Genomic DNA, 12,004 nt, shown 5'->3' with positions numbered 1-12,004 from the left:
TTATTTTGTGATTGAAATTGAAAAAGTTGCTTTTTTCCGTTTGCTAATATACGATTTAAAAATAATCCCTTCTTCTATTGTTATATAAAATTACTCCGCAATCTTGTAAACTGTTCACTTTTTATCAATGTCTGCTGTATAATAAATCAATTTATGTTGAATTCATGCTTTTAAATATACCCATTCTCACAAAATAGCTGATAATACAATCATAATGCAATAAATCACGAGAACAATTCAGACGGTACGTTTTGAAACCATGAATTTGACGCTTCTGGCCAAACTGAAGGCGGTCAATGTAAAACGGGCCTGGCTAGTGTACGACACGCTGTACGTCCTATCGGCCCAAATAACGGACATATTTACTCCTGATTTATCATCGGTAGTTTCCCCCACTGCATGGATGGAAGGAATTTTAACCCAAGTGTATACAAAGGTGGATTATTCGAATTATTCGTGGTTATGATATGGCCAGCAGAGGTTGACAATAGATCGGAATTGTAGTTTTGGTTTTTTCACAAATGTTTCCTTTTTCTAATTTGGACGCTATATTTTGTCTGAAAATGAGGTATTTGAACACATGCTAATAATGGAAAACATGTATACTGCTCCTCATCGACATGAGACTGGAAGTGGGTAGTAGGTATATTTTGCACGATACTGTTGTATTTGACTTAGACAGCTAATAACCTTACGAATCTAGAGGATTCCGGCCGTTCCGATGTCTTTAGCAAGTTTGCGTCAAAAGTATGTTTCCATTTCATGAAAACATAGTTTTATCCGATCTTCATGACTTGGTCAGTTGTTTGTTTTTTTAATTCCTAGTTAGATAAAGAGAAGCCTTTGGTCATATACGGTGTATATGGGTGTCTTGGTGTAACGGTTTCGTGTCCATCAGCTCCAATTCCTTGAACTATGACCCATTGACCATAAATAAATCTTTCTTCAGGGTGAGGACTTCTCCTATATACAGAACAACAGCGATTAAAAGTATGATATGGATTTGCTCAAACAAACATTTGTACACGCACTTTACAAAATTCAATACACATTATGTTCATGTTATTACATAGTTCTACACAAATATGTTGACAAGATGTACTATACTAAATGATTGATTTTCATACAATGGTACATACGAACAAAAACTAAATTGTTGTTTTGTTTACTTTAACATCAATTTCCCTTTAAATGTTTAAGTGTACTATCATTTCTCACAGTTCATGGACATTTTAGAACTGTTAAAAACAATTTTTTAAAAGAAAATTAAAATGGAACACTTACAAAGCAATATTTTATAAGCTATATTCTGATTAAAAGAGTGAAAAGCAAGTATGTAAATTGTTTCATTTTAAAGTAAGACTTTTCATCATTTTTTTGCTCAGGCAGCATAATTTCTTAACACAGATTCTATTTTTTTAAAAAATTGAACAATTTTATCAATATTTTTGTTAGAATAAAAAAAAAAACTCATCAGCTTTTTTAATAAAAATGACAAATTTCTTGGTTACGTTATTTAAATGATGTGATTAAACTATTTAACTTTTCATATTATGGACATATTTTCTTTATTCTTTACAAGTTAGCTGGAATCATTTCACTACATTTAAAAAACATAAAGGTCAGCTCGAGATCATCAATACCTTGCACTATGACCCTAATGGCCTCATATCAATATTTCTTCAGGGTAAAGATTTCGCCTATTTACAGCACAAAAGCTTTAAGGTATAGATATCTTCATGATATACATTTCCTTAAAGAAAAAATTGTACAAGCACTTTATATACAATAAGCAATACAAATTATTTACATGTTTTTGCATAGTTCGACACATAGATCCTTACAAGATGTACTGAACTAAATGACTGACTTTCAAACAATGGTAAATACCTAATAAATCTGAATCGCCTTTTTTGTTCACTTTAAAATGAATTTATCTTTAAATGTTTAAGTGTGTTATGTTTTTCTTTCAATTCATGTGAATTTTAAACGGTTAAAGTTAAATTCTTAAAAAATTGTTCAAGCACTTTATTTACAATATACAACTCAAATTATTTTCATGTTTAAGCATAGTTCCACACAAAGATCTGAACACGATGCACTTTACTAAATGGCTGACTTTCAAACAATGGTAACTACGAAAAAAGCTGAATCGCCTTTTTTCACTTAAAAAATAAATTTATCTTATGTACTATCATCTCAATTCTTGTAAATTTAGCAACGGTTAAAGCCAAATGAACAAACCCATTAATCAAACATTCAAAAACAAACGCAGTTTAGGGGCACAAGTTGACATGACAATATAAATCATGAAGACATTCAAACTACATGACCTATCATAACATGAAAAATAAAGAAGGTGTGCTGATGTAGCCAGATGCTGTGAGGCAATCACTTGTTCCATATTGTCTTTGTGGAGTTATCAAAGCTCAGTGAAGGCAGTGGATGCTCAACGAAGCATTCATCTAGTTCAGCTTTCATCGAGTTTGGGGCTGACTGATAAAGATGGAAACAGTTCCGCAAATATTCCACAAATCTTGTCCAAGGTCCTGAAACAAACCAAACAAAATTATTTCCAGTAGTACATTACTACATTCGTCCAACATGTAAAACTTTACGCACTGGACTATTTTATAAAGCAAGAGTGATTTGGCATGTTGCCTATTGTAGTTGTGAACGTGAATGTCTACAATATCGGTAATAAAATTAATCTCATTTAGATGCAATGGCCGACCCTGATTGTACAAGAGTCTAAGATGTTGTGGCCAGCCCTGATTGTTCAAGAGTCTATTTTTTATGGAATGGCCAACTCTGATTGTTTAAGAGAATAATTAAGATAAAATGGCTAACCCTGATTGTTAAAGAGTCTAAGATGTAATGGCCAGCCTTAATTGTTTAATAGTCTAACTTGGATGTAATGGCCCACCCTAATTGTTTAAGTACACAGGCTAACAGCAATAACATTGCTGTGCCAATTAAGTACACATGACTTTTACTTTAGAAAAGAGCGCTGTTACAATTGCAAAACCTACATTTGTTTCATACTATGACAAAAGCTTTAACAATTTCCAAACGAGTGATCATAAAAAGCAATACTTTTACATGTGAAAATATCAATTTCTGTAATCATGAGTGAAATTTGTTTTCGATACAAACTTAAATTTAACATTTTTTTGTTTCAATAATGCAAAACAGTCAATTTAATTGGCATTGTATGGAAAATCATGTGATAAAGACATGATAACAATCATGTCATGCTGCCATTTTGATATTGTCATTTCAAACATGTTCTGGTCGATTTCAAAATTGGTAGTTTGTAACCAGCGTTAAACGTTATGTTTCAGGCAAAACTTACAGACCAACCAACTGATCGACAGAGACCAGCACACTGTACAACCTAACCTACCCCAGAAAACACACTATGTTAAGTTGGGGTATACTGGAATAACTTTGCAGCCCTAGTATTTGAATTTCAATTATTTTCACAAAACGTTTGATGTAAAAGAATATTCTGAGACGCATTAAATTAGTTTCAGACTACCTATATTGTATTAAAGTGACTGTCTCCTTGATTTACATAACGCATGATGTTAATATATAATTGTATTCAAATTGTATAATCATCCGAAGGTTTTGCCTTAATGCTGCCTGGGTAATTAGTAACCACTGGTATTTCCTTTTTAAAAACGACTAATACTCCATTCTTTAAGACGTATTTAAGACGCTCATGAAAAAAAAACAACAGAATTTTATTAAACCTGTCAGTCGATGTTCTTTAAAAAAATACTCATTAAATATGCACAAATTCAATGCAGCAGTTGTTGCCCTTTGCACGTCACGCTGATTATATCAAATATTAAAACCGATTAACACCTCACAGATTGACTTGTACTTTACTGACTTGTTTAATGCTGACAGCCTTTATCTTCTGTGAGGTGGTGTCCTTTTTGTTAGTCAAGTTTTTGTAGCATAGTTCATATAGTGTAACCTTGTTAAGAGCTACCCTTGTTTGTTCTTTAACGTGCAACAGTGCACTCATTTAACGTCCCTCCCGGAATATGATTAGTATTTGCCGAGTGGCGCGGCGGGGAATCGAACTTCCAACCCCTGGATTAACAGTCAAGTGTTTTAACACTAGACCATTGCTCCGCGACTATCTTATGAGACATGCCTTATTTGACCCAAATGGTACTCATAGACAACAAAAAAGGAAAAAAATATTAACATGATTCGTATAATGTTAAACCTGTTTTCAAACCTTTAATTCAACAAACCTTTCACATATCCATGAATGGCGCTACATATGCTACAAGCTATATGTCGAGAAGTCAATGCGTCTCAAATAAAATTTTATCTACTAAGATCAACCGTCTATGATATAGTGGAAAAAGTTGTTGAAAAAAAAATCAATGTGCAAAAAATAACTGCAAAAGATGAGGACGCCATTCAGGAAATTGTTGACAAATTAGTCGAGAAAAAGATAAACAAAATAAAGACAAGTTTTGAAAAACGCGTTGAAGTACTTGAACTGCAGTTTTTTGAAAAATCTGAAGAAAATGACAAACTAAAAAAACAAATAGATAACTTAAACAAAACAATAATTGAAAAACAAGAAGAAACAATTGATCAAACAGAATGTCAAAACACGAGACAACGCAGACAAAAAAAAAGAATGAACGATCTTGAACAGTACACACGAATTAACAACATTCGTGTGTACGGTATACCAGACTTGAACGAGCACGAAACTCCGTCAAACACAATAGCAACGTTCTTAAAAGAAATTAAGAACTTGCAGCTCGACATTAATGAGTCAGATATTGATACAGGGCATCGCCTTGGGAAATATCATATTAACAAGCCCAGACCTATTATCATCAGGTTTATGTCGAGATTGACCAAAGATAGTGTGATGCGACACAAAAAGACACTCGGACAAAGGAATTTTTTTGTCAATGATGACCTCACTCGCCTTAACCAGCAGCATTTACTTCAATACGTCTTAAAATGCAAGACGAGATAAAGTCAGTGTGGACCAGGAATGGCCGAATATTATTCAGACGCCACGACGAAACCATTACGCACGTTGAATTTGAGGACTATGAACACTGTCTAGAAATACCTTGGCCTCAGCAGAATCGCCTACACTAGCATACAAACTTTTGTGAAACAGTATAGCTGCATCGATGTCAGCACTATAAAAACTCAGACCATTAAACCAAACAGATCATATTGTGACTTTTTACTATTTGAATAACTCGTCATGGTAAAGGGGCCATTAACAAGTTTTTAAAGCATGTGTTGTATTTCATATTATAAAGGCATAAAATGTCATTCGTCAACACGTGTACTCCAAATTATGCATTTATAACTTTATCGTTCAACACTACTTGCTCGTTTCTCTCGTGCATATGATAACTCTTTTGTTACATTTCTCTGATTTTGCTGCTCAATTGATCGAAGTTGAATCGTAAGCTTCGCACCATTTAAATCATATAGTGGCAATGAAACATTTTTGTTATAAGGCTCTTCTCATGTCGTGCAGCTCACTAATACCAGTGTTGTATAACATGTTGATTTAAGCATTTAATATCATATCTCAATAGAAATAATGTGTAACCTTTTTTCCACATCTTGTAGCTTAACTGAACTACTACTAGTATGCTGTTTAGTAAAGTTTTTTTTTTTTTTTTTTTTTTTTTTTTTTTTTTTTGATATGTACTAGTTTTTTCACTAAACATGCATATAGTTTCATTGTAAAAACATATTCAAAAATATTTGTTTCATGTATTTGAATCAAAACTAACTTATGATTATATAACATTTATTAAGCACATAATGTCATATCTAAACAGTTCAGCGCAAAATGAAACATGTCTAGTGTTCGTTTTCTAATTTAAAGAAGCACTGAAACAGCTTTGCTACAAATGTGTTGTTGTTGTTGTTTTTGGTGTTTTTTTGGTTGCTGAATTTTTCCTTGCGTTTTTTTGCATTCAATATTTTAGATATTTTTTATGGATATTAAAACGGTAATTATAAACATAAATATTGATTTTTTAGCATAATAACAGATAATGTATATACTCAATGCATAATACACTTATAATTAATGCTGCCTTAATCCGTCCAACGTTTTCGGTTTTCATTTCGTTTTCGTACCGGAAAACCTTAATAGAAGTTGGATTGTTTTTTTTCTGTTTTCGTTTGTTTTGTTGTTCCCTTATAAATAAAACTTGTTATAATGCAAGTTTTTATGCTTTCTTAATATACTTTAAATCTACACTTACTAAAGGAACAAAAAGTTTAAGTTAAAAAATAAAATCATTTACCCTTTTAATCACAACTTATGCTTGCGTATCTAATGCAAACTAATCTGCATAATACTCCGCATTCATGCGAAATATATCACTGGTTAGATAATGATACACAACATATAATTCAACCAAGAGCAGGGATAAGTCAATACTTTCGCTTTTGTAACATTATTATGAGAAAATATGTATATTAGAGCACGATTAAAAATCATATGTTGACCAATATGTTTTTGATCTTTGTTTTATATATGCAAATCTGTTTTAATGATCGCTCCATACCTGTCGTTTATAAAATTGATATGTAGTTTTCCTACATACAAACACGAATTTAGCATGTTTGCTATGTTATTCCTAAATTGAATCTGTATTAAGCGATTATGTATGACTGTGTAAATGTGTGTACATGTGTATGTATGAGTGTTTATATGGGCATCCTAGTGATACGTGTCATCGTTTATAACTTGAACTGTACCTTTACAAAACCATTTTTTTTCTATTTTCATTTTCTACATTGATTTCATTTGTTTTTCTTGAATTATGTCTGAAAAGTATGGAATTTATGGAAAACTTCTTTTTTTGCGAGACAACTGGTCTTTCGAAATGATTTACTTGTTAACATATGTAAATGAGTATCACAATATGCACCTTAAACACTAAAGGACTTGGAAATAAACTTAAACGCTTACAGGTATTTAAATATCTAGAAGACAAATCTTATGACATTATATTTCTACAAGAATCTCAGTCCGATATATTAACAAGCCTATCATGGAAACAAGACTGGACAGGTCACTCAGTTTTTAGTGGACTCAAATCAAATAAAGAAGGCGTTGCCTTTCTTGTAAACAAACAATCAAACATTGGGTGTTCAAATTTTAATGAGTTAATAGTAGGTCATTTAATAACACTCGATATAAAAGTAAATAACAAAGATGTGACTCTTGTTAATGTTTATGGCCCAAATGATAACAATACTTTTGTATTTGACACCATTAATTTTGTAGCTAGCAATAATGAAAAAAATATAATAATAGGCGGTGACTTCAACACTGTGCTCAATCCTTTAATTGACAAACGAAATGGTAGATCAGATACGAATAAAAAATATCAAATTGTACTTTATAAACTTATGTCTAATTTCAACATGGTCGATATTTGGCGCGAAATAACCCAAATTTGCACCAATACACCTGGCATTCCAATACAAAACCAATCATTTGTTCCCGTTTGGACTATTTTCTTATTTCTGAATATTTACGTAACACTATCCCTAAATGTAACATTAAACCAGGATTTAAAACAGACCACTCTTCTGCAGTACTTTCCCTTAACACACTTGACCAAAAACGAGGGCCTGGTTACTTTAAAATAAATAACAGCATTATAAATGACATAGCATATCAAAATCAAATTAAGACTGCTATAAGAGAAACAATTGAAATAAAAAAAAAACTGTAATCCAAACACTCTTTGGGAACTTATTAAAGGTACTATAAGAAACATTTCAATTAAATATGCAACTTATACAAAAAGAGAGAAAGAAAAGAAAGAAAAAGAAATAATCGATAATCTAAATAAAATTCAAAATCAAATACAATCTAATAGCAATGAAGATTTTGCAGAGGAAATAGTCACATTAAAACAAGAATTGGATAGTTATACGACAGCAAAAATAAACGGAATGGTATTACATTCAAAAGCTCAACACGTAGAATACAACGAGAAAAACAGTCGATATTTTGCTAATCTCGAAAAACGTCATTACGAACAGAAAACAATAACTAAGCTTAAATCAAATCTTACTGTATTAACGGACATAAATGATATTTTAAGACAGCAAAGAAATTTTTATAAAACTCTGTACCAGAAACAAAAGCAACACAATAGTGATATAAATTTCTTTGAAAGTCCCTCGAGAAAATTAAGCAACGAGGAAAAATCAAGTTGTGAGGGCTTAATATGTGAACATGAGTGTACAAATGCTTTAAACGAAATGAGTGTAAATAAAAGCCCTTGTTCTGATGGATTATCTGTTGAATTTTATAAAGTATTCTGGGATATTTTAAAGTTTCATTTCGTAAAATCTATTAACTATTCATTTGAAACTCAATCACTTACTGAACTGCAAAAACAAGGTTTAATTTCACTTATACCAGAGCAAGGTAAAGATCTCGAACAACTTTCAAATTGGCGCCCGATTAGTCTTTTAAATATAGATTACAAAATCGTAACAAAGACAAAAGCAAATAGAATAAAGAAAATAATGGATAAAGTAATTTCACCAAATCAAACTGGATTTATAAAAGGGAGATATATAGGGAAGAACATTAGACTAATTCAAGAGATTATTGAATATTTGAATAACTCAAATAAATCGGGGCTTCTCATATTTGTTGATTTCGAAAAAGCGTTTGAAAGAATTGATCACCAATTCATAATTAAATGTTTAAAGCACTTCAATTTCGGATAAGAGCTTATACAGTGGGTAAAATTGTTCTATACAGACAGTAAAGGAATTATTCTAAATAATGGTCATCTCTCGGATAGTTTTACTATAGAACGAGGTGTACGACAAGGGTGTCCCTTGTCTTCTTTTCTTTTTCTAATATGCATTGAAATACTTTTACAAATTATATTGAATGTTGTCCTGTAATCGAAGGTATTAAAATACAAAACTCTCATATAAAACAAACATTATTTGCTGACGATGCTACGTTTTTCAATAATGGAAATGAAAGGTCATATACAAATCTAATTCATTCAATTCAAGATTTTGGAATAACGTCTGGATTAAAAATAAATTACTCAAAAACGATAGTTCTTCAAGTAGGTGACTTAAATGGAAATAATATACACTTTAGTAAGGGAAGTCGTTTTACTTGGACCTCAACTTCTGCAAAAGCACTTGGAATCATATTTTCCAATAATAGAGATTCATTTTTGACCAACAATGTTTTATCAAAAGTACAAGAATTTAACAAATGTCTTAAACAGTGGCAACATAGAAAGTTAACCCTTCTTGGAAAAGTTAATGTAGTTAAGACATTCGCCCTACCAAAATTAATTTTTCCTTTTACTGTGTTACCAAATCCTCCTGATCAACTGATAAACGAGATAACAAAATATACTTTTGCTTTTATATGGGATAATAAACCTGACAAAATTAAAAGAGAACAATTATACCTCTCCCGTGAAAATGGGGGATTAGGGCTCCCGAATTTAAAAATATTTATACAAGCTATTAAATCAAGCTGGATTAAAAGATTAATTGATGTAAATAATCATGGGAAATGTAAAATACTTTACAAAAAAGGGTGGAAATATCATATTTGACTGTAATCTGTATGAAAACTATATCAAAATTTTATGTGGTCAAAACATTTTTTTTCAAAACATCCTTACATCTTGGAACATGTTTAAAAAGAAGCAAGCCAACACACACATAAGAAAAGTCATAATTTGGAACAACTACGAATTAAAATGTAATAATGAAACAATATATTATAAAGAATGGCACGATAAGGGGATTCCCTATCTCGAACACATCTTCGACTTTAGATTTAAAAAAGTTCTATTCATTTGATAACATGCAACTTCTATACGAAATCCCCAATCGTGACTATCTAAAATATCTACAACTTATCAATAATATACCGCAATATATGAAAACTGAACTAAAAATATCAGATATTACGGTTTTGGTTGAAAAAAAATCGATGCTGGAAAAAATTAAAAACCAAAAAAAGATAACGCAGTTTCTGTATAATAAACATATTCAAAATATCACTTTGAAATAAAACATAAACATATATTGGAAAACTCTTTAAACGAAACACTTAATTGGAAGGAAGTATATTCACTGCCATATATAGCAACAATTGACACATGTATGCGGGCCTTTCTGTTTAAGATAATCAACAGAATTATACCAACAAATAAATATCTATTTAAATGCAAATTATCCAATTCTAGTTTATGCAACTTGTGTTCCAACTTTGAGGAAACAATAAACCACATGTTCTGGGAATGTCATATCATACAAGACCTGTGGAATGATTTGAAACGCTTTCTCCACTCAAAAAATATTAGAAATGAACTAAATCTAAAAAGGTTTTATTATGAATAACCGTTGAAAGAAATTTTAGCTGCATTAACTTCATAGTTATACTTCTAAAATTCTACATTTTCTGTTAAAAAACCCAGAGAAACCATTCCTTACTTACGAAATTTTTAAAAATACTTATATATTCGAATCAATATTGAACGTGAAATAGCTATTATGAAAGATAAATTAAATGTCCATTTGCAAAAATGGGCTTTTCTTTTATAATAATCAGATATATAATTCATTTTAGAAAGCCAGATTGTCTCTCCTCCTTTTCTTATTATTTAAAAAAATATGGGTATTTTCTTTCTTTCATTTTTTTTCTTTTTTCGCCCAATCTCCCCCCTTTTTATTCTATATCAGAAAATCGCAAAACAATTGGTTCTTCATATGAAAGATACTTTTTATATACATGTCAAATGTTTTCTACGTATAGCTGTATGAAGTGCTTTTTGCATATGTTTGAATAAAAAAACAATACATGAACAAAAAAGATCAACCGTCAAGTGAAATTTTGTTGTATTTCGTCAAACTGTATGTTGTTCTGTTTAAATATACTTGGACTTCCGACTAACCAATCGAAAGACAGACTGTCTAACTGACTAGCTCATGCCTCCTTTCAAAACAGGGGCATTTGATAATAGTAAAAATAGAAAGACAAAGTTGACGGTCAATGTCATAAGATATTGACAATTAAAGGGCCATCAGTCAGTTGATACATTACTGTAGCGGTCAAACGTGTTTGAAATATTATGAAATCATGTTTTTATTATTAAGTTTCCTCAAGTTAATGCATACTTTGATAAGATTTACCATTTACAATTTACCTTATTTCGTATTGTCGGGATACGAGTGAGTTTGTGAACACAAACAAGTTAAAACCCCCAGTAAATTTACATTAAACTGACCGTTCCAAGGCGTTTACTAACAGTCCTTGATAAACACCCCTAGTTATGTACATATTATATATGTAGTGTGCTGTGTGTGGAGTTTTGTGCTGTTGTTCCATGTTTCTGGTTTGGGATTGTTTGGGTTTATATTTAAACTTTTGACTACTGTACTTGTTTCTGTAGTTTTTTTTATATAAGTATTGGATAATACGAGCTCTAAACCGAGCGAAGCTCGGCAGAGCCCTATTACGGTCACACATAGCACTACTTTCGTTCAAAAGTTGCACATACTATCAGCCTGAAAAAAAGGTGATGGAACCAGTATTTTTTTTTTGTTCATAAACTATATTGAGCGCTTGCATGCCGGACAACAACTTCATCAGAGCGTAACGATACGGAAGAATGAAATTTAACACTTAAACTATGAGATGCGGCGAAATAGCGCCCTACTAGTTATTAAAATAATTCAAAATATGCTTATAAGCAATTACTATGAATACTTTTGGTAAACTCAAAAACACAAATAAAACATATTTCTATAGATTGTCTGAGATATATACTTTGTTTTCATTTGTTTATTAAAGATATTCATACGCATTGTTTACCATTCTATACGAAGGTCACACTTGACAGTTAGTAGTTGTCATTTTAGGCTTTACATTATCAATACTATTTAGATGTTTGACAGTTGTTGA

The 12,004-nt window shown here is 31.2% G+C and overlaps 1 protein-coding gene across 1 annotated transcript in view; it reads right to left on the bottom strand.

The window, feature by feature from the left end:
* Positions 1-984: 984 nt before the first annotated feature.
* LOC128222180 (uncharacterized) overlaps positions 985-12,004 on the bottom strand; it is a 37,633-nt gene continuing 26,613 nt past the window's right edge. Inside the window, exon 8 of the mRNA XM_052931063.1 lies at positions 985-2,549. Within this exon, the coding sequence (XP_052787023.1) occupies positions 2,392-2,549 (158 nt within the window). The 3' untranslated portion in view covers positions 985-2,391. The remainder of the gene's footprint in view (positions 2,550-12,004) is intronic.

Source organism: Mya arenaria, chromosome 16 (genome assembly GCF_026914265.1).
Source record: "Mya arenaria isolate MELC-2E11 chromosome 16, ASM2691426v1".
In the NCBI taxonomy this organism is placed as follows: Eukaryota; Metazoa; Mollusca; class Bivalvia; order Myida; family Myidae; genus Mya; species Mya arenaria.
The sequence above is the reverse complement of the archived record's forward strand: the minus strand, read 5'-3'. Positions and strand labels throughout refer to the sequence as shown.